At 37.5% G+C, this 23881-nt stretch overlaps 1 protein-coding gene across 1 annotated transcript in view; it reads left to right on the plus strand.

Annotated features, from left to right (window-relative positions):
- Positions 1-23881, plus strand: part of TMEM131 (transmembrane protein 131) — a 225571-nt gene that overhangs the window by 76462 nt on the left and 125228 nt on the right. Inside the window, 1 exon segment of the mRNA XM_043993447.1 lies at positions 19803-19843. Coding sequence (XP_043849382.1) covers positions 19803-19843 — 41 coding nt within the window.

Raw genomic sequence — 23881 nt, forward strand, 5'->3', positions numbered from 1 at the left:
AAAAGCTAGTTCATAATTGAATTGCTTTGTGCATAAGCAACTTCCCATATGGCCTGTGCAAAAAAATTCTAAGCTAGAAGTACTGTTAGTTTTTCTATTTGGGTGGCTTTGTGGATTTTGATGGTTAATTTTTACCTTGGTGTGATTTTGTGCCTACACAAAGATGCTATTTTAGCAATTTTTCATGCCATGGAGGAAGGTAGCCCTAGCTTCTCAAAAACTAAGCCAGGTGAATGTCAGTACTGACAAGTATTAGTTGAACTAGCAATGATTCTGTTTTTGTTTTTTGTTTTTGTGAGGCAGTTGGGGTTAAGTGACTTGCCCAGGGTCACACAGCTAGTAAGTGTTAAGTGTCTGAGGCTGGATTTGAACTCGGGTCTTCCTGACTCCAGGGCCGGTGCTCTATCCACTGTGCCACCTAGCTGCCCCCTTTTTTTGTTTTTGTTTTTTTGTTTACTAGCAATGTTTCTGACCTGAGTTCAAATCCGGCCTCAGACACTTGCCACTTACTAGCTGTGTGACCCTGGGCAAGTCACTTAACCCCCATTGCCCCACAAAAAAAAAAAAAGATATTAATAAATGGTTTCTTTTCCTGGACATCAAAATCTCTATGAAAATAGTTTTTGTGAGCCACTATGGCAGAGGAAAGGCAGTAACCTCTCAGAGCTTCCCACACGATCACTCCACAAACCTCCAAATAAAGCCATAAGACAATTCCTGGAGCAGCAGAACCCAGAAAAGGCCAGCGTGAGATCATTTTCCAGCCAAAGATGACTTAGAAGGTCAGCAGGAAAGGTCTCTTGTACCAGGGTGAAAGCAGAGCACAGCCCTGCTGCCATGCATGCAGATTCAGCCCCAGGCCACAACAGAGAAAGATACCCCTGGAGCCTCTGAATCGGCTGCAGTGGCAACTTCTTCTGGAACTAAGCTCAGGGTCTGGTGAGAGGGCTAAGCAGCTGGCCAGGGGGGAGATTACAGGGGTCTCTGCTGGTGCTGAGGCAGAACTCGGTTGTTTTGTCCTTCCTGGAAACCTGGAAGTAGTCTTGAGTGGCAGATCCAGGTTGGGGGGAGGAACACAGGCTCACATGGAACTTGCAACCATAGTGAAACAGAATTTTGTTTCCGGGTTAAAGAGCAAGTTGGCCTGGGGCTATGTACAGACCAGAGCACAGGCCCAGTGAGTGCAGAACATGCCTCTCCTTAAATCATACCACCTGGGACCCCCTGAAGCTTAGGACAGTGCATCCTGGAAGCAGTGCCCCACTTTAAGAAAAAGACGTAGATCGTAGAAGTTTCTTTGGTGACAAGGAAGATCAAAATACACCCTCAGAAGAAAATAACAAAGTCAAAACTCCTCCATCCAAAGCTTCCAAGAAAAATATGAATTAGTCTCAGGCCATAGAAGTGCTAAAAAGGACTTTGAAGATGAAGTAAGAGTGGTAGAGGGAAAAGTAAGAGAGGTAGAGGAAAAAATGGAAAGAGAAATGAGAGTGATGCAGGAAAGTCATGAAAAAAAAAGTCAACAGGTTGAAAAGCCAAATGGAAAAGCTCTCTGAAGAAAAGAATTGCTTAAGAATTAGGATTGAACAAACGGAAGCTAATGACTATGAGAAATCAAGAGACAATAAAGCAAATCCAAATGAATAAAAAAATAGAGGGCAATGTGAAATATCTCCTTGGGAAAACAGCTGACCTGGAAAATAGATCCAGGAGAGAGAATTTTAAAATTATTGGGCTACCTGAAAAATATGATCAAAAAAAGAGCTTAGATATCATCTTCCAAAAGATTGTCAGGGAAAATTACCCTGATATTCTAGAAACAGAAGGTAAAATAGAAATTGAAAGAATCCACTGGTCACCTCCTGAAAGAGATCCCAAAATGAAAACTTCCAGGAATATTATAGCCAAATTCCAGAACTCCCAGGCCAAGGAGAAAATATTGCTAGACTTTTTTTTTTTTTAAGGAGAAAATATTGCAAGAAAATAGGGGTTTTTTTGTGCATGAAGGCATCTTTGAAAAAAATACTTGATGAAACAAGCCAACTTTAATAGATGATTTTATATAATAGACCACATGTTCACATCCACAGAGTGGACTGAGAAGGGTAGTGAAAATTAGACCCTGATATGCTTATTCAAAAGGAAGGAAGGAACGAATGAACGAACGAAAGAGAGAGAGAGAAAAAGATTAAACCACGACCACTTAACTTCATGTAATTAAATATACTGTTAAAGGCTATCTTCAAGTAAATTGTTCTCACTACATATTTTAAGATCATGGGGCAGCTAGGTGGCGCAGTAGATAGAGCACTGGCCCTGGAATCAGGAGGACCTGAGTTCAAATCCAGCCTCAGACACTTGACACTTACTAGCTGTGTGACCCTGGGCAAGTCACTTAACCCCAATTGCCTCACCAAAAACACCCCACCAAAAACAAAACAAAAAGGTCATATGGGGAGTCTTGAGGCAGGGAGACCAATTAAGAGGCTATTGTAATAGTGAAGGCAAGAGATATTAAGATGTGAAGTTGGGTGGTTCCTGTGAGTAGAGAAAAAAGGACAAATGTGATGTGTGGAGGCAAAATTGATAGTATCTGGGAATTGATTGGATATATGGGGTGAGGGAAAGTGAGGAGTCAAAGATGATGCCAAAGTTATGAGAACCTGGTTGACTAAAAAGATGGTGCCTTCCTCCACATTAATAAATTTGAAAGAGTATAGGTTTTGTAGGGAAAGATAACATAATGAAATATAATGCAGATGATCATGTATCTCTGCTTGGACAATCTTTTGGAAATCACTCTGTTCAACTCAAATGAAAAGGGCTTGGGGGAAATGGGTTTTGGTAGCTAGGTGAAATGAAGCTGTGGGCCTTGAGTCTGGAAGACAGGAATCCAAATAACACCTTGGACACTTCTGCTTGTGTGACCCTGGGCAAGTCACTTAACCTCTGTTTGCTTCAGTTCTCTCATCTGTAAAATTGTGTTAATGATAGCACCTACTTCCCAGAATTGTTGTGAGAATTAGATGAGATCGTATTTGTAAAGTGCTTGGCGCAGTATCTGGCACATAGTAAGAGCTATATAAATGGTAGCTATTATTGTTACTGTTATTGTTGTCGTCGTCTTCATTACTAAGGAAGAGGCATCTCTCTTATTCCTAGGGCACTTCCACCAACTCAGGGTCTGCAGGAGAGTTTTGTGGCCATCATCATCTCTGATAGGTTAAGGGTTGAGGGCCCAATGGCACATGCACAGCTACTGCTGCATATACCTAGGAACCCTGAGGGGCCATAATCTGGCTCTGAATGAGAAAGGTTTGGAAAACACTCAGAAGAGGAAATAGGTGGGGGAGGAGGGCAGTGAGGGATTGTTAAGAGATAAAGGTAGATGTAGTTATGTTGAAGACAAGGCCCAGGATTGGCTGTCACAAGAATGGGATGTGACTCATCTTTCTTCTACCTTCTCATAATGAATTATACACCCCTGAATGTGTCTTATCAATAACCTTTGGATAAAGGCATCTTCTCCCATGCTCAGCCTCCATTTTGGAGACCATGGCCTTAGGGGATAGCAAATTCCTATACTTTTTCACCTCCTTACCATGTTATATGCATATTCTTGGATGTCCTGATTGCTTAAATTGAGCTTTTTTTGGGCTGTAGCTCCACAAATAAAAAGGTGCATTGATTATCTGGTAACAGTGTTCCCTTTTAATTTAGCAGTGCAATAAATGGGAATGCATATCCCATTCATATAACCTCTATATTTGTCTGATATTTGCTAAGAGAGGTGTGGTCTATTATAGGAGTCATGTTCAGTTTAAGATAGATAAAGTCTTGTGTGCTGGTGAAGTTTTTTTTATTGGTGGTAATGTATTAGGAGGAACATTTAATCCTGGAACCTATAAACAGTGGGTGTCAAAATTATGTAATGATAATGTATGTAAAAGACCTATACTTTGTGAAGCAAAAAGTCAGCTCAGCCCTTATTAAACTAGAGGAGAAAGCTAGGTGGCACAGTGGATAGAGCTTCTTTTAACTTAGAATCAGAGACATGAGTTCAAATCTTCCCTCGGTCACTTTGTTAGTTGTGTGACCCTGGACATGACGGTTGCTAAGTAAACATTTAAGTGCCTGCTATGTGCCAGGCACTGTGCTAAGCTTTGGGGATAAGGTATGAAAAGGAAAGACAGCCCTTGCCCTGAAGGAGCTTACAGGCTAAGGAAGAAGACAGCACACAGAAGGAGACAGATGAGCTGGGGGGAGTGGGGAGAGGGAGGGCTCTGGCACAGGGGGATAACAGAGAAGGCAGAAAGGAGTGCAGCCTGCAGGAAATGGAGCTATGGAGGTGTTGGAGCACACTGCAGATCCCCGAAGGGAGAGGCTGAGGAGCGAGTGCCAAGGCATCTGATTCTGTCCTATGGGAGGATGAAGCGCCCAAAGAAGAGGTTCCTGGGGGCATGATGGAGAAGTCAGAAGTGCACAGCCTTCATGGCATCATATGGTAGAATAGGAAGAGAACTGGTTCTGGGCTCAAAAGACCAAGGCTCACATGGTATGACCTTGGCCAAGGCAACTCTCTTCCCCGGCCTTAGATTCCTTACCTGTGAAATACGGGGAGTTGGAAGAAAGGGCCTGCCAGGTTCCTGCCAGGTCTGGGATCTCTGGGATCCCTGTGAATTGAGTATGTTTAGCCTGTAGAAGAACTGACTCCAGGAATGTGATGGCTGCTTTGTGATGGAGTTAGGAGCTGCCTCATCAAACCAAACCAAACCAAACCAAATTGATTTCATCAAGCCTGGCATTTTCAGTTTTGTGGGCGTGGTACAAGTAGAAAGATCACTAGCTTCGGAGTCAGAGGAAATGAGTTCACATCCTACTTCTGATCCTTTTTACTTTTGTGATCATAGGCAAGTCACATAACTTCTGTGGGCCTGAATTTTCTCTGTTAAAATAAAGTCATTGGGCTGAATGGATTCTAAATTCCCTTCTAGATGCAGATTGTTTTAGGTTGTTTGTTTTTACTCAAGTTATACTCTATTTTAAAATGTAAATAGCTACGGTAGGCAAAACCCTGCTCTAGGCAATAGGGAGCTACTAAAAGTTTTTTGGTTTTTAGCAGGGGAATTACATGCTCAGACTTGTGCATTATTAGGGAGATTATTTTTTATATCTGTGTGAAGGATTGGTTGAAGAGAGGGGATATTAAAAGTAGGGAGAGCAGCTAAGAAATTCTACAATAGTCTAGGTGAGAGGTGAGAACCAGAATTAGGGTTGTGGGCATGTGAGTAGCAAAAGAGGGAACCAATGTGAGAAATAGACTCCTCAGTGTTTTCCTGTAGAATCACGAAGTATACAGTGATAGTAAGGGAAAAGTCAAAGTATATTTGGGTTTCAAGACTGTGATGGTTATTTTAAAAAGAAATAACAAAGTTGGAAGGAAAGGCCAGTATGTTTTATAGAAGGGGGACAGGGGTTTAGTTTTACTTTTGAACATATTATAAAGATGACCAGCAGGCAACTAGAAATGTAGGATTAGAACTCCAGGGAGAGATTGTGAGGAAAGGACCTAGACATTTGCAAGTTATCCTCTTAGAGGTAATAATTGAGGATTGGATTGGATTGTGGATTGAAATTGAAAAATGAATGAAATCAGCAGGGGGAAGAGAGGAAACTTGCCATGTATTGGATTTTCATTTTAAAAGCTCAGGGAAACCTTTATTTTGTCTTTTTTGAATTGTACAGGATAATAATCTGACTTCCACAATATTGATACTTATGTTAACGCCAGTGGCTGGGTATCCTTAGTTAGAGAATGTTATCAAATCTCCAAAGGTTCTATTCCATTTCGAAGAACAGTTTGTTCAAATAAAAGATTTTGAATTGTAAGTGATAGCATATATTTCCTTTTACATTTTCCAACAATAGCAGTAGCTTTAGGCATCAAGTTGTTAGCTTTAAAAATTGTTTTAAGACTGAAGGTATTTTTTTTTAAAAAACAAATTTTGTTAAAGATGGGATTTCATGAGCAGTAAACTATAATAGAAAAATAATAAGGATAGAACTAGAGGAAACCATAGAGATTGTCTGGTAGCTTTTCCTCCTATTTTGATGTTCTATAGATATATCTTGTACAACAATAAATGATAATATGATTTCATCAGCTTGGGTATTTTTTCCATTGTTTCAGATCATAGCCCCTCTATGACTTGGTATATGGTCTTTGAAAGTTACTGTAGCCTAAAAATTTATCCTTCTCTGGCCAGTGTGGTAATGAATTTCTTTGACTTTAGCTAGGCTCGTCCTCAGACAATAAACACTGTCTGCCTGCCTGTTTATGTCTCTCTTTCTCTGTCTCTCTGTCTTTGTGCCTCTGTCTCTGTGTGTGTGTGTGTGTGTGTGTGTGTCTCTCTCTCTCTCTGTCTCTGTCTCTCTCTCTCTTTTTCTCTCTCTCTGAAAAAAGAGGTACCAAACTCCTATTCTTAAATCTTCCTTACTCATCATTCTAGTGATATTTAGAGATTTATTATTTAAGAAGCAAAATAATTTTAAAAGGTTCTCCTTGCTTGCATTAGAGAGTGATTTCAGTATTGGAACATTTGAAAATTCAGACCAGTTTTGGCTTTCACTTCTTTTGTTGTAAGTATTTTTAATTTACTGAGCAGCCAAACTTTTCTTTTTACTATTGGTATTAAATATACACACATACTAGATACATAAATATGCATACATACTATACATATATAAATATATGTGTAAGCTTCATCATATTTTGCATGTTCCTCATTACTTGATTATTTATGTTACCTTTTGTGGGGTTTTTTTCCTTTTTGTAAATTTTGGATAGGAAAAATACAGAATAAATTATGGTATAGTTATTAAACTTTTTTTAGATTTTAGAATAGTTATGTGAAAAATGAAGGAAAGAGGCTTTTGAGTTACATGTTCTTTCATCACATTCCTCAAAACAAAAATCACAGAGAGAGACATTCATTCAAATCTCTAACACATACCACTGCATATATTGATTTCTTTAGTTACTTCCTCACTGATCCCGTCAGCCACATACTTTCCGTGTTCTGTGCTAGTCTTTTACCTATAGGCTCTGGGCTGTTGTGTTCTAGAGATCACTAGGAGTATCAGAAGCAGAGAGGCCAATCAATTTTAAATCTCCCTGTTCCTCTGTTATACATCTATAAAGTAAGGGAATTAGACTGGATGACTTAAAAAGTTCATGTCACCACTAGAATTCTGAAATGTCAGGTGACCTCTGAGCTCAGTATCAGAGGTTTTTTAGCTATATTTGGAGAGAAAGATGTCAGACTTGCTGCACTAGAGTATTTATGACCTCAACTAAAAATAGCTAGCATTTATATAGAACTTTAAGTTCAAAATACAAAGTATTATCTTAGTTGAACCTCACAACAGCTCTACAAGGTAGGTGTTATTATTATCTTCTTTCTTTCTTTCTGTGGGGCAATGAGGGTTAAGTGATTTGCCCAGGGTCACACAGCTAGTGTCAAGTGTATGAGGCCAGATTTGAATCCAGGGCCAGAACTTTATCCACTGTGCCACCTAGCAGCCTCATTATCTCTATTTTACAAATAAAGAAATTGAGGCACAGAAAGGCTAAGTGACTTGCCAAGGATCACACAGCTCATAAGTGTCTGAGGCTGGATTTGAACTCAGATTTTTCTGACTTTCAAGTCCATCAGTCTGCCTACTGCACCACATAGAAAGAATGTTTCTTTTTCTCATTTTTGTTAAACTCCCATATAATTTTCTAAACACAGTTTTAAATCTATTTTTACTCCTGCCTTTAGCAAATAACGTCTGTTGTGGTTTCTAAATGGTAGGTAGACATAATTAGAAAAGTAAAATCTCCTCTGGAAAGCACTGACTCAGGAATAATGAAGGTTAAATAAGGGCCAAGAGTTTGTATGAAGTCAAATCATATATTTTTAAAAATAACAACAATTTAGTGGTGTTAGGGTTCCATCCCCACACCTTCCTTCCCCCAGTAGAATGGATTATTATGGAGAGAGATAATGAATTCTCTATTACCGGAGGTCTTCAAGCAGAGGCTGGATGACTAACTACTTGTCAAGGAAGTTTTTGCTTAGTTATGTCTGGGATAAAACTGATGGTTGTTTTGATTTTGATTTAGCTTCACTGTGACCTGTGATTTCAGACTTTTTATTTGACCTTGGCTGATGGTTTCAGTTATATTTGATACCTTCTCTAGGGTATTCTCAGCTCTAAATTTCAGTTATCTCTTATACTACTGTGTTAAAACCAACCAGCAACAGGGGTAGTTCCAGGTGTCTAGAGTTCCATGATTATAGCACTTAGCCTACTCAACCTCCAGTGTGGAACCAAAACATGAGTTCTAATATTTTTACCATCACTTTATCATAGAATATTATGCTACAAAAATTTGACCCTTTATATATATATGTGTATAAATTTGACCCTTTGACCATGAGGTGTCTGATCTAGGGCCTAGCTTCTTAAACTGTGGGTCTCAACCCCATATGGGGTCACATAACTGAATGTAGGGGGCCGTGAAAAGTTTGGCAGTAGCAAAAGGTTATGTATAGCTATTTTATATACCTATATACCTGGGGTTGTGTAAATATTTCTCAGGCGAAAAGGGGTCACAAGTGGAAAAAGTTGAAAAAGTCCTGATCTAAGGGAATGGTAATTGGTCTCTAAACTATTGGGTTCTTAATCATTACACTCAAAAAACTCAAATGGATCCAAGTTCTTATCATTGTGAAGGTTTCCTTCCAACAATACAGATTATAATCTATGCATGCCTGTCCTTCCAATGAGAATCTTATCCATATCCTTCAATGAGTTTTCTACATAGGACCAATCCAGTATTCTTGGGGCTTTCTTTTGGCATTGTAAGGATACCAGTCCAGACTCTCCTTCAGTTAACTTCCTCCCTCTCCCTTTGTTTTTTCTCTCTTCTCTCTCCCAAGCCCATTTTCTTTCATAACTTTTTACTATCTTATAATATGTTGGGTTTTTTTTTTTTTTGAGGCAATTGGGGTTAAGTGACTTGCCCCAGGGTCACACAGCTAGTAAGTGTTAAGTGTCTGAGGCTAGATTTGAACTCAGGTCCTCCTGACTCCAGGGCCAGTGTTTTATCCACTGTACCACCTAGCAGCTGCTATATGTTTTATTTTTAACTGGTTTCCAAGGACCAGCCTGGCTAAGTACTGAAAGAAATATCATTATTAGGCCAGCCCCTTGGCTTTAAATTCTTTGACTATAGCAACCATAAAACAAAGAAAAATACAAGAAGGTACAACCTAACCAAGTATCTCTCCAATTATTTAAGTATATATTTCTGTGAAGTTTTATAGTTATAACCCTGTGTTGGTTGTATCTAGGTAAGTGTATTTCTTGATATTGGATACATTCTGTAGTTATTTTAAAATAATTTCTTTTTCCGTTTCTGCTCAGTTTGTTAGTAATACACAAAAAGGCTGATTTTTTTTTTTGTGGGTTTATTTTATATCTAGCTAATCTTTTAGTTAAATATCTAAGATTCTCTAAATAAAGCATATAATCTGCATAAAGCACTGATTTTGCTTCTTCTTTGCCTTTGTTTTTCCATAGATTTCTCATTTTAATTGCTATAGATAGCATTTTTAGAACTATATCAAATAATAATGGTGACAATAATGGAACATCCTTGCTTTTTCCATGATCATATTGAAGAGACCTATAGCATTTCTTCATAACAGAAAATACTAGCTGTTGGTATGTTTTGTTTTACCCTCTTTGCTAATATTTTATTCAATATCAGTTGTGTCTTGATGGTCATTAGACATATTGGTCTGTCTTTTCTTTCTCTGCTTTATCTCTCTTTGGTTTAGGTGTCAACACCATAGTTACATCATAAAACGTTTGGTAGGACTCCTTTCCCTATTTTTGCAAACATTATTTAGTATTAAAATTGCTTGGTTTTTGAAATTTGATAGAATCCATTTGTAAACATTGGAAGCCAACTCATCAATCTAGTCTTTATCTTCTTGCACCCTGGGTTAGGGCCAGCAATTTGACTTGATCTCCTGGTACCTACTGTACTGTTCCAGGGTTTTAGAGGCTAAGGTCCATCTGACACTGGACTTTTGGGGAGAGAATCCCTAAAGACTTGTTCAATTTCTTTTTTATATGGTATTAGGTTATATAAATTTTCTGTTTCTTATTCCTTTAAACTGTGGAGTGGGGTATAAATATGCATCTATTTCATTTAAATTATCAATTTTGTTAGCATATAGTTGGTCAACATAATTTCTAATGTTTGGCTTTTATTTTTCACATTGGCAACTGATTTTCTCCTTTTAAAAATCAAATTAGCTGATGGTTTATGTATTACTAGCATTTCTTAAAAGTAGCTGCTAGTTTTATCAATTTAGTATGAGGTGGGGTTTTTTTGTTTGTTTTACTTCAATTTTGCTTATTTCTTCTATTTTAAAATTTGCTGTTTTTGTGTTGAATAGAATTTTTTTCTTTAGGTTTTTTTTCCCCATGGCCACTTTATTGATCTTTTCTTTCCTTATCTTATTGATAAAAGTTCATTGATATAAAATTTTCTCCAAGAATTGTTTTGACCGTACCCCAAAACTTTTGTTGTATGTCATAATTTTTGTAATTTCTTTGATGAAATTAGCTATTGTTTCTATAATTTCCTCTTTGACTTAACAATTTATTAGAATTATAAATTTGGGGGTTTTTTGTGGTTTTTTGGGGGGAGGGGCAGGGCAATGAGGGTTAAGTGACTTGCGCAGGGTCACACAGCTAGTAAGTGTCGAGTGTCTGAGGCCGGATTTGAACTCAGGTCCTCCCGAATCCAGGGCCGGTGCTTTATCTACTGCACCACCTAGCTGCCCCCAATTTATTAGAATTAAATAAGTTTCCATTTAAGTTTGAATCCTTTTTATAAAAGACTCTTCATTTATTATACTTTTATTGTGTCATGATCAGTAAAGGGTTGGGGTGTGTGTGTGTGTGTTTTTAGTGAGACAATGGGGGTTAAGTGACTTGCCCAGGGTCACACACCTAGTAAGTGTTAAGTGTCTGAGGCCGGATTTGAACTCAGGTACTCCTGACTCCAGGGCCGGTGCTTTATCCACTGCACCATCTAGCTGCCCCGTTTGTTTTTTTAATCTGCTTTTTTTGCAGAAGTTTTTGTGTTCTGGGACAGGATTAGATTTTGTAAAGGTGCCATGTAAAACTTAAAATAGGTACATTCCTTCTTATTCCCATTCAGCATTGCCAGAGATTTTAGCCTATCTGATTTTCTAAAAATACCTTTCAGGGAGAAAAAAAAAAAAAGGAATAACTAAAAATACCTTTCAGGTGCATAGCATCTTTTTTTATCTATAGTTTTGTTAGTTTCATTAGGTTCTGAAAGAACTGAGTTTTGAATAAAGTTAGGAAAACCAAGAAGCAGAGCATTCCAGGCATGGGTCCATTAGTACAGAGACAGGAGATGGAATATCATGTTTGAGCAAATAAAAGTAAGCCAGCATTTCCGGAAAATAGAATGAATGGAGAGGAAAGGAAAGTGTTAGAAGACGGTAAGGGAAGAAGGGGTCAGTTTATGAAGCATTTTGAGTGCCAAAGGAGTTTATATTTGATCTTGGAAATAATAGGTAACTACTAGACTTCCTTGATTGTAGGGGATGAGATTGGTGACATGGTCAGACTTATGATTTAGGAAAAACCTCCTTGGCAGCTGAGCGAAAGTTAGATTGGAATGGAGAGAAATGAGGCAGTGAAGCAAACTAGTGGTACAAGGAAGGGGGTACGAAACCTGAACTAGGGTGGTGGCAATGTGAAGAGAAAGGGATATAAACAAAGGATATTATGAAATTAAAATGAATAAGATTCTTTTGTTCCATTTGCTTACCATAATTTTTTTTCTTTGACTTAGAAGCTCTGGGACTTGACTTTAACATACCTGGGTGTGACAAGTTTAATGTTTTAAGAAGTAACTGGTTTGTTCTTGCTATTTTTACTTTGTTATGGTTCTGACAGATTTCCACTGATTTATGATTTCTTAAAATAAAAAAAATTCTTTTAAAAATAATAAAATTCAAATTTTTTACTTGGTCATGGATTTCAGGAAGCCCATTGATTCTTTCATTCTTGCTGCTGTGAACTGTTTTTCTCTGTCACTTGTTTTCTACCCTTAGAGGGGCAGAGCCAAGATAGCGGAGTAGGGAAGGAAGGAACTTGCCTGAAGTCTCTCAAATTTACCTCTAAATAACTATAAAATAATGCCTTAAAATGAATTCTGGGGGCAGCTAGGTGGCGCTGTGGATAAAGCACCGGCCCTGGATTCAGGAGTATCTGAGTTCAAATCCGACCTCAGATACTTGACACTTACTAGCTGTGTGACCCTGGGCAAGTCACTTAACCCCCCATTACCCAGCCCCCCCCCCCCAAAAAAAAAAGAATTCTGGATCAGCAGAACCAACAAAAGAATGAGGTAAAGCAATTTTCTAGCCCAAGATAACTTAGGAAAGGTCTGTCTCACTGGGGTAAAAGGGGATCACAGTTCAATGCAGGTATCATTTAGGCAAGGCAGCAATCAGGCCCTGAGCCCTGAGACAGCCTGGTGGTGAAGCCATTGAGCCCCCAGCACAGCACAGTGATGAGGCCCCATGGCTCTCAGCAAGGCCCAGTGGTGAGGCCCTGTAGCTCCCTGTGTAGCCAAGTGGTGTGGCCCTACAACCCCCCAGCCTCCAGTAGCAACACAGTGATGAGGCCCTGTGGGCCCTGGCACAGCCCAGCTTCTAGGCCCCATGACATCCTGTGCAGCCAAGCAGCAAGGGTTTGCATATCCCAGTGCAACCTAGACCCATGGCTCACATTGCAGACTAGTAGCAAGGCCCCGTGATTCCCAGCACAACCAAGTGGTGAAGCCCCACAGCTCTTAGCTCCTGCTATAGTCCAGCAGCAAGGCCCTATAGCCCCTCAAAAAGTTTGGCACAGTGCCCTATCCAGCACAGAAGCAGAGCCCAACCTTAACATTAAAAATCATGAAAGATGAGCAAAAAAAAAAAAAAGGACCTGACCGTAAAAAACTACTTTGATGACAGGGAAGATCCAAACAGAAACTCAGGAGGACAACACTGTCAAACTGCCTATATTCAAAGCCTCAAAGAAAAATGTGAATTGGTCTCAGGCCCAAAAAGAACTACTAGAAATGTTCAAAAAGGATTTAAATAATCAAATTAGAGAAGTAAAAGAAAAATTGAGATTGATGCAAGAGAATCACGAAAAAAGAATCAAAATTTTGTACTTGGTGAAAGAAGCAAAAAAAAAAAAAAATGGAAAAGGAGGTAGAAAACTCCACTGAAGAAAACAACTTCTTAAAAAGTAGAATTGGCTAAATAGAAAAGGAGGTACGAAAATTCACTGAAGAAAATAATTCCTTAAAAATTAAAATTGGGCAAATGGAAGTTAATGACTCTGTGAGACATCAAGAAACAATAAGGGGGGTGGGGTGCAGCTAGGTGGCACAGTGGATAAAGCACTGGCCCTGGATTCAGGAGTTCAAATTCGGCCTCAGACACTTTACACTTATTAGCTGTGTGACCCTGGGCAAGTCACTTAACCTTCATTGCCCTGCCAAAAAAAGAAAAGATAATAAAACCAAAAGAAGAAAAAAAAAATAGAAGAAAATGCTGAGAGCCATGGGGCCTCATCACCATGCTGTGCCAGGGGCTCTTTGCCTTTACCACTGGGCTGTCCTGTGACTCAGGGCCTGGTTGCTGGCTTGCCTAGATGATATCTGAATTTTTTTTTTTAATTTAGAAAAGGTTTTGTTTGTCAGGGTTAGTGTAATCATCACCAACATAGAGACAATTACAAAATCATACTTTTTTGGGGGGGGGTGAGGCAATTGGGGTTAGGTGACTTCCCCAGGGTCACACAGCTATTAAGTGTCAAGTGTCTGAGGCTGGATCAGGTCCTCCTGAATTCAGGGCCAGTGCTCTATCCACCACGTCACCTAGCTGCCCCTGGGAGCCTGTTACTTACTGGAAAAACAACTGATCTGGAAAATAGATCCACAAAAGATAATTTAAGAATTATTGGACAACCTGAAAGCCATGATCAAAAAGAAAAAAAACGGATTCTAAACATCATTTTCCAAGAAATTATCAAGGAAAATTGCCCTGATATTCTAGAACCAGAGGCTAAAATAGAAATTGAGATCTCAAAATAAAAACTCCCTGTAATGAATAGTCAAATTCTGGAGTTCCCAGGTCAAGGAGAAAATAACTGTAAGGAGCCAGAAAGAAACAATTTAGAAATAGTGGAGCAATGGTCAGGATCCCACAGTATTTAGCAGCTTCTAAATTAAAGGATTGGAGGACTTGGAACTCAGGTTTTCCTGACCCCAGGCCTGGCACTCTGTCCACTACACTGCCTCACTGCCCCTATATATGAGTTACTATTATCCATATGGGAAAAATCAAGGGGCAGCTAGGTGGCATAGTGGATAGAGCACTGGCCCTGAAGTTAGGAGGACCTGAGTTTTATCTCAAATACTTACTAGCTATGTGACCTTGGGCAAGTCACTTAACCCCAATTGACTTAAACATCCAGGGTCAAATCCAGGTGTCCTGATGTATATCTTACCACTGGACCCAGATGGCTCTGGAGGAGAGAGTGAGGTTGGTGACTTTGCACAGCTCTCCCTCACTTAAATTCAGTTCACTGCAAGTCATGACATTACCTCAATGTCATGGTCCTCTTCAAGAACGAAGGACAGATAACAACATGGGAAAAATCATGTGTTTGAAGGATGTGTACAGACTATGACATGCCGTTGGATAGACAGTATGGTACAATAGAAAGAGTGCTGGCTATGGAGTCAAAAGACTTGCATTCAGATTCTGACTGCTGCTTTACTACCAGTGACCTTAGACAAATCATTAAAAATTTATGGGCTTCTGTTTTCACATCTGCAAAATGAGGAAATTGGACTAGATTGACCTTAAGGTCTCTTCTAGCTTTAAATCTATGAACCTAGAGCTATTTATTATTGAATTTAACAGCAGGAGGTTAATAATAGTCTGTATTGGCTTTGGGAAATTGTCAAGTTCTTTTCATCATTTTAAGCTTCCTGAATTTGAGACCCGTCTTTTTTAATACCAGGGTTCTTCCACTAATAATTTATAGATGCATTAATGGAATACATACAGTCCCTAAAGAAAAAAAGTTGATGATTGCTTAAAGGGCAATGGATAGGCATCTCTGAGAAGACTAGAGCATATTATAAAAGAGTTATGGCAGTGCATAGAATGCTGGCCCTAGAGTCAGGAGAACCAAAGAATTTGGCATTAGTCACTCTCATTAGCTGTGTGACCTTGGGAAAGTCATTTAACCTCTAATTTGCTTCAGTTTCCAGATCTGTAAAATTGGGACAATAATAACACATAACCTCCCAGGTTTGTTGTGAGGGTAAAATGAGATTAATATTTGTCAAACAGAACACCCTTCTGCCAATCCTGTGCAGGATCCAAATGTTTCTAAAAGTTCTGAAGTCTATAGTAATACCTCCCCACAAAAATATTCCAAAATCTTCATCCTCTAGACTAATAAGTAACAAATACTCAGGATCTTTAGTGAAGATATATAAAAATTTTATTTGAATATTTGCAGCTTGACTGACTTGAACTGCTCCCTATTTCCTGTATCTGTTGTATTTCAAAGATAAATTGAAGTAAAGGGAAGTTTAAATCACTTCATTCAAAATGAGTCATTTATTGAACAGAAAGTAGCAAGTTCCAATGCATCATCTACTATACTGCTACTTCTTAAAAATGAAAAATGCATCGTACTTTTTATACATTTTTAAAATACCCAGTATATCACTTTTAAGTATGCTACTTAAGTATTACTATTTAAAGTATTACTATTTGTAATAGATTAATTTATCATCTATTACATGGATCATACATAATAAATGTTAATGCCTAGGAAAGGTCATTTGTATTTCAGATTATGACGAGAAAATTTCCCAATTAGTTAAGGTGTTACTTTTAATGCACATTAAACTCACTAATTTTCTTTGATGTATTAAAAATAAAATTATGCCTTCAAATAAAATGAGCAATATGTGGTGCATTGATATTAACAATAACAGTAATAATAGTGTAATGATAACATTCTTTAAGTGGTAGTGCTAGTATTACTGGGTTAGCTAACAAAAATACTAGTCTATGACTTACTGCCCATGGAAGACATTGAGTTTTAAAGGATGGATAGGAATTCAGCAAATTAATTGGGATGTTGGGAGCAAGAAGAGCAAGGGAATGGATGGATCTAGGTGGGCCCAGGGCATTTTCTGGGACAGAGAGTAAGTAGTGCAGCTTGGATGGAATGTATAGTGGATATAAGGGAAAGTGATATGGGATTAGGTAGGAAAGGTCAAGATTATAAAGGGCCTAGAATACCTGGTAAACTCTTCTGCTTATTTTTTGTGGAATGGCCTCTTTTTTATTCATGTCCTTTTTTTAAAAAATTAAAATTTTTTTCAACTATCCAGCATTTATTTTTCTCTCTCCCACTTCCTTCCCCAAAAGGAAAACAAAATTTGTTTCAAATAAGCATAGTCAAGCAAAACAAATTCCTGTATTGTCTTTTGCCTAATTTTTAAGGCAAATTTTGTTAGCTTCTTGAAGGCAGGGACTAGCTCCATGGTAAGCACTTAATAAGTGCTCTTTCATTGATTTGTTGAATGATGAAACAGAAAAGACCAAAGGACAGCAAAGTCCCCTTTACTGGAGCTATATTCAGGCCATGCCTACTAAGTGTGGATGTCCCCTAAAGCTCTGTCCTGGGCCCCTCTCCTCCTTCTATACTGTTTTGCTTGGTGATTATACAAGCTCCTGTATATTGAATGATCATTTCTTTATAAATGATTCTCAGATGTATTTATCCAGCCTTAACCTCCCTTCTGATCTACAATCTTACATCTCTATTGGATACCTCAATTTGAAGGTCCTATATTCATCTTAAATTTGACATGTCCAAAACTGAGCTCATAATTCTTCCCCCTAAGTTACTCCATCCTTTCCTAACCTCCCTATTCTTGTCAAGGACAGCACCATCCTCTCAGTCATTCAGGCTTGTAACCCAGATGTCATTCTTAACTCCTCATTCTTTCTCACAACCACATTCTCCCATAATAATATAATCTTTTGCCAAGTCCTGTTGCTTCTAATTTTGCAATGTCTCCTATATATACCTACTTTCCTTCATACTGCCACTACCCTAGCGTAGGCCTCTCATTACCCCAAGCCTGCACTACTGCAGTAGCCTGCTTTTTGATCTCCCTGCCTCAAGTCTCTTCCCACTCTAGTCTGTCCTTCACCCAGCTGTAAAATTGATCTTCCTAAAATGCAAATTAACCATGTCACACACAACCTCCCATTCCATCAGCTCTAGTCATTTTCTTTTGCCTCAAGGATCAAACATAAAATTCTCTGGAATGCTGTTCCCTCTCCATCTCTGCTTCTTGCTTTCTTTGGTTTCTTTCATGTCTCAGCTACAATCCCATATTCTGCAAGAAATCTTTCCCCAGACCCCTTTAATGCCATTGTGGCTTCCCTCTGAGATTATCTCAAATTTACACACACACACCCCCTTTTTAATATCTTGTATGTAACATAATTGTTTGCAGGTTGTTTCCTCCATTAGATTGTAAACTCCTTTAGGGCAGGGACTGTTTTTGCTTTCTTTGTGTCCTCAGGGCTTAGCACAGTGCCTAGCCCCATAAAAGCACTCAGTAAATGCTTTAATTTGTTGAATTATGAAACAGAAAAGACTGTTCACTGTTATCTCTCACTCTAGCTAAATGCCCCACCTTCATTTCCAGTCATCTATCTTTGACTTGTTATATTCCTTTGGTTAAATGATTTTTAGTAACCTAAACCTCAATTTCTTTATTTATTTATGAAATGTGACCAGTCTTGCTATTAGACAATGACTTTATAGGTATAGTACAAGGGAGTTCAGATGAAAATTGTCATCTCAGGGAGATAGCTTTACACCAATCATTACTCATAAATGAAGGAGAACAGCTATTCACAGTCTTGCAAGTGTGCATGCAGCCTTTGTGCCTGCAGTGAGCAATGGGCAGCACTACACACTCAGTCTCTCTCTCTCTGTCTATCTCACCCCCCCCCCCAAATATTAGGGTTATAGTTATCAATAATATGTATTTTTAAAGCCCTGATATATCAAACACATCTCCCTTTTAGGAGTGTATATTTTCAGGCTGGATGACTTCCATGAAATATGCACATCATGCAAACTCTTCAAATATTAGTGATATATTTCAAATATTGTTTTAAAACTAGTCTTAAATTTAAAACAAAATAAGACAAATTACAATTTACTCAAGCTTCCCTTTGTTCACTAATGGGTTAGACTAGATGAACTCAAGGGCTCCAACATAGAAGTTGTAGTTCTAGAGTTGGAAGGGACAGTTGAGGAAAGTGAGGGGTTTGCACTGCATCTATATCTGTTCAGATATAGACGATCAGATATGACTATAAAGGAATTTGCCAGATTTTTAAAAAGGATATTGAAACTTGAATTTACTTTTTTTTTTTTAAACTTTTCTGGGGTTGGGCTTATTTGGGAGAGGTTTTTTGGTCTGTTTTCTTTTGCAGCATGACTAATATGGAAATATGTTTAGCATGACTGCACATGTATAATATAGAGAAAATCGCATGCCTTCTGAAGGAGGGGTGAAGAAAAAGAAAGGAGGGGGAGAATTTGTAATTCAAAATTTAAAAAAAACAAATGTTAAAATTGTTTTTACATGTAATTGAGGAAAAAAACTATTTTAAAAAACTTGCATTGTCCTTTCAAAATAATCAGCATGAAAGGTTTTTCAACTCGTATTCATTTCAGCAAACACTAGCTTCCCACAGTATGAAGCATTGCTAGTTACTAGGAATATATGGACAAAATTAGACACATACAAGGACTTATTTAATAGTAACCCCTTAAGTATTTAATATACAAGACTATGAAGTCACTCCTTGTATAGCTTATAAAATGTGATTATGAAATAATATGACTTAAATACTTCTATTAATTAAAATGAGCATTTTCCTTAAAGGTTATCACTGTTAGATTGTGGATATTAATAAAATTTTGATACCAGAATTGCTTCAAACACATTGGAAGTTCTTTTGGAAGAACCTTTAGAGCTTGTGTCTAATTTATTTTAATATCTTCAGTGATGGAAAATCTTTGAGGATAGATTGATTTTTGGAAATAGCCAGCCATCCTTAAAACCAGAAATCTGGTAAATGAGGGCAGGATGGTGAAACTGGACACCAATGTTTTTGGTCAGAAATGTAATGATTGTAATGAAGTTGTTTATCTCATTTGACTTTCTAAGCTAATTATGAAGGCAGTTAAAAAGAAGTTCCAAAATAATGTTCTGACTAATGGTAACTATGTTGGCAAGTCTGTAACTTTTCAAAGTAACTTCTTGAAATGTAGTGTGTGTGTGTGTGTGTGTGTGTGTGTGTGTGTAATGTTTGTTAATCAGTTTCCTATTTCTATATTAATAATATGAACTGAAGCATGTCTTTCATTCTTATATCTTGCAATTTATCCCATATAAAATTAGCTGTAAAAGCAAAATTAAGATTAATTAGTACATCTTAAATAATCTGTATGTTGATTATGTTATTTAAATGTTATTTTCACTTCACTGCCTTAATTATATTGTACTTTTTTTACAGACTGAGACAACAATTGGGCTCAGTTCCTATCAGCAGAAAAGGTAAGAACTAAATATTAGAATTTATTAAGCTTTTATTAACACACTTTCAGATCCTTTTGGAAATCTACTGTTTTCTTTCTTTTTTTTGAGAACAATATTATTTAACATTGCACCAGCACAGTGAGTAAAAAAATTTTTTAAATAAGTTTATGTACTATAAAGCCACATACACTTAAATCTTTTCACTGTAAGCATAGTTGTGTATAGATACAAAGGGATTTTTTAGTGAAATGTTTTTAATGATTACAGTGAGTTAGACGGCACTCTTTTTTGGGGGGTGGTTATAAGGCACATCTTTTTAATTCCCCAATACTTGTTACTGGCTGCCATACATTTGTACAAAGAATAGGGGTTTGTGAGTAAGAACTACACCTGGCTCTTTTATTGACTTAGCTGTGTAATTTAGGAAAAGTCATTTGACTTTCTGAGCCTGTTCTGTCTTCATATTTGTCATTTCTTATGGCTAAGCAATCTTCTATTACATCTGCATATCACAGTTTATTTTGCTGTTCTTCAGTTGTTGAACACATTTTGCTTCTAGGTTTTCGTAAATGACAAATAGCATTCCTATCCTTATTTTTGCATGTATGGGATTTTTGTTAAGGTATAAATCTAGTAGTAGGACCTAATAGCTTATTAATTTTTTAAAAATAATTCCAAAGTTTTCCACAACAGTTGCACCAACCAATTTACAGCTCTACCGGCTATAGATTAATATGGCTTTCTTCCTACATCCCTTTCACCATTTAGTTTTCTCATCAAAGTTGTTTAAATATTGCTTATTGGTCCCCATTTACCAATTTGTCATACAATTAAGACGACCCAGTAACATTTGCCTGCCCTTTTTTAGGTTTATGTTCCCTTTGCATTTAGGGGTTCTACAAGAGAGGACTAATCTGACTGCTTGGATGAATGAAGCATTTATTAAACCCTTACTATGTGCAAAGCACTGTGCTGAGCCTTTGGTAACACAAAGATTCCTTGATCTCAAGAAGATTACCCTTAGTTAAATCTGTTCCCTAAATATTTGTACTTTGTCTCCCTTATTCAGTTTTAATTTCTTAATTCATTTAAATTGCTCTTCTAATTCTGATACATATATTCTAAGTTATGAAATCTTACCATTATTTATCATGAACCCTGAAATATTAGCTAATAATTAATGCAAGCAAAAGTATGGTCTTGTTGCTAATAAAATAATTTTTAGCAACAGCCTTCTGTTTTTATATTTTTTTCCTCCTGAACCAGATTAAAATGAATTATTTAGTAAAATAAACAAAAATACAATAAAACATAGATAACATAATATATTTTAAATCTAAGTCAGTATATAATCTGCATGTACCTGATATACAGATTAATGGGCATTTCTTTTGAGTTTGACACCATTGTTCTTCACCCATAGTCCCCACCTCTCTTTAGACTGTAGGGAAGTACATTTTCTTACCTCTTCTCCAGGACCGAGTTTAATCATAATTACACACAATCCAGTTTCTCTTGTTGTTTCTATTCCTCTCTTTCTACTTATTGTGTATATTGTTCTTGTAGTTATTTTTGTTTCACTCATCAGTCAGTTCATTCATCTTCCCATAATGCTCTTTTGAACTTTTAAAGTATGCCATTATAGGATTATAGGGTCCCAGAGTTGGAAAGAGTTTCAAAGATAGTCTGGTACAACCTGTAGCATGAGTTCCCTCTGCACCATCTCTAGCATCAAAGGACTCGTTATCTCTCAAGACAACTACAATTAACAAATTCCTTCTTTTATTAAGCCAAAATTCTAGTCCTTTTGTTAAGGGCTAAAATTCTAGTTAGTCTGTCTAAAATATCTAATGAGTGGTCGCCAATAAATTATGAGCTTTAGCAAGAGTTAGACTTTTAAGCATTTATTAAGGAGAATAAGAATTTGGTAAAGAGAGAGGGAAAGGCCTAGATTCCTATCTATTAAAGGGAGAGCACATTCTAGCTCCGCTCTCCACCAGAGTCCAAAGGAAAGAGAGTGAGACCGAGCTCCAGTCTCTTCCTTCCTCCTCCCACTAGTCCCCTAAATGAAGAGATTTTTCATGCATGCAAAAGTTGTACAACATTTTACTTATTTTAAAAGGTTAGGATCGGGGCAGCTAGATGGCGCAGTGGATAGAGCACCAGCCCTGGTGTCAGGAGTACCTGAGTTCAAATCCGGCCTCAGACACTTAATACTTAACTAGCTGTGTGACCCTGGGCAAGTCACTTAACCCCAATTGCCTCACTAAAAAGAAAAAAGGTTAGGATCAACTATGGGGGAAAGGGACTTATTGAAAGTGAATTTAAATAAGCAGGGAAAAAGCTTTTGCATTTAGCTGCTATTACAATTGTTATGTAGCAATTGCATATACCATTGTAGCTTTCAGAAAAGACACAAATTTTTAAATTGAATGAATGTGACATTGTATATATTTTTTTATGATTTGTTCTTTGTTCTTTGGTTTTTTATGGTGCAATGAGGGTTAAGTGACTTGCTCAGGATCACACAGCTAGTGTCAAGTGTCTGAGGTTGGATTTGAACTCCGGTCCTCCTGAATCCAGGGTTGGTGCTTTGTCCACTTTGCCACCTAGCTGCCCCCTTGATGTTCTATTTTTAACCTGATTTGCTTAGTTTGCATCACTACCGGGCAACAAGGTTTGTAATATTTATGACAACATTCCAATTATGCACTACTATATACCTTTTCAGGTAAAATACTTTGACAATTTAATTGGCTAGAAACCTAATGAATTGAGCCCTATATTCATTGTTAATTCAGCCAACTTTTATCAAGTACATGCTATGTGTAATGCAGTTTGGAAAGTACTGGGGGTGGATACAAAAAAAAAATCCCTTCCCTCAAACATTTTAGCAATCTGAGCCAGTTAACTTTGCCCTTTTACATGGCTACGGGTTGCATTCCTTTTATCCATTCAGCCTTCTTGTGAATGGTACTATTTTGTGTGTGTGAAGATCACAAACCCATCAACATTACTAGAACCGCCACTGGAAGTGCATATCTTATTGATGGATTGTCACTGTTATCTTCATGTCCTAAAAGAAACCTTTTATTGCCTATCTGTATCACTTAAAGTGGAGGAGAGAAGGTCATGAATAACCTGGAAAATCATTTGGCTTTAGAAAGTAGGCATATATTCAAACAAATATTTCATCCTATCTTGATTTGCCTACAGCTCATTTATAATTTTGGTGGCTAGTGTTGGCTAACTCATGATTATAAGGATGCCACATTACAGAAGACACAATTTTCACAGGGGATAATTCATAAAACATATGGTCCTTTTAAAAAGAATAAAGATTTAACTAATTGTTATTCAGAGCTCCTTATATGGTACATTTTGCAACCTGTTCGTACTTCTGTATCCCTCTCCATTGCGCTCTGTGATGCTTGTTTTAGTTCTTCAAAGGCAGTAATGTTCCACATGACACATAACAACAATAATAAAATATTAGTATTGAAAATAAGGACCTTTGCTTTCATGGGAAACTTGCGGTCAGTAAAGGAGCTTTGCAATTTTCTTAAGGCAGTCTGGTTCACTCATTCTTGTATTCAACTCTGCACCCAATTTATTGTCCATCTATGTGGTCTGGCCCAAATATACTCTGTGGGAGAAGCTCTATAGGGTAGCTATTCAAAAGCATATTAAAAGCTGGACAATAGATGTTGCCCATCCACTTGGTCATTCCCATGTGGATAAAGAGACCAAAGTCTTTTGAGCAATTACATATTTCATCTCCAAGCGGCTCTGTAATGTTCTGGGTCTTAGTGCAATTAGTACAATTCCATCTACAAATTAGTCCATCTTTTGACTTGGAATATTTAAGATCTCATCAATCACAATGGGGAATACTTTTGGCAAGCATACATAAAAGAATATTGTTATTAAAGAGGTGATTGGTTAAGTTACTGCACAGTTTTACAAATGCAATCCAGCCCATTTACTTCTTCCAATTAAATTCTGAGATCAACTCAACATCTTTATGTACCACCAGTAGTTAGGAGCTGCTCTTCC

Source organism: Dromiciops gliroides, chromosome 3, assembly GCF_019393635.1.
Source record: "Dromiciops gliroides isolate mDroGli1 chromosome 3, mDroGli1.pri, whole genome shotgun sequence".
Lineage (NCBI taxonomy): Eukaryota > Metazoa > Chordata > Mammalia > Microbiotheria > Microbiotheriidae > Dromiciops > Dromiciops gliroides.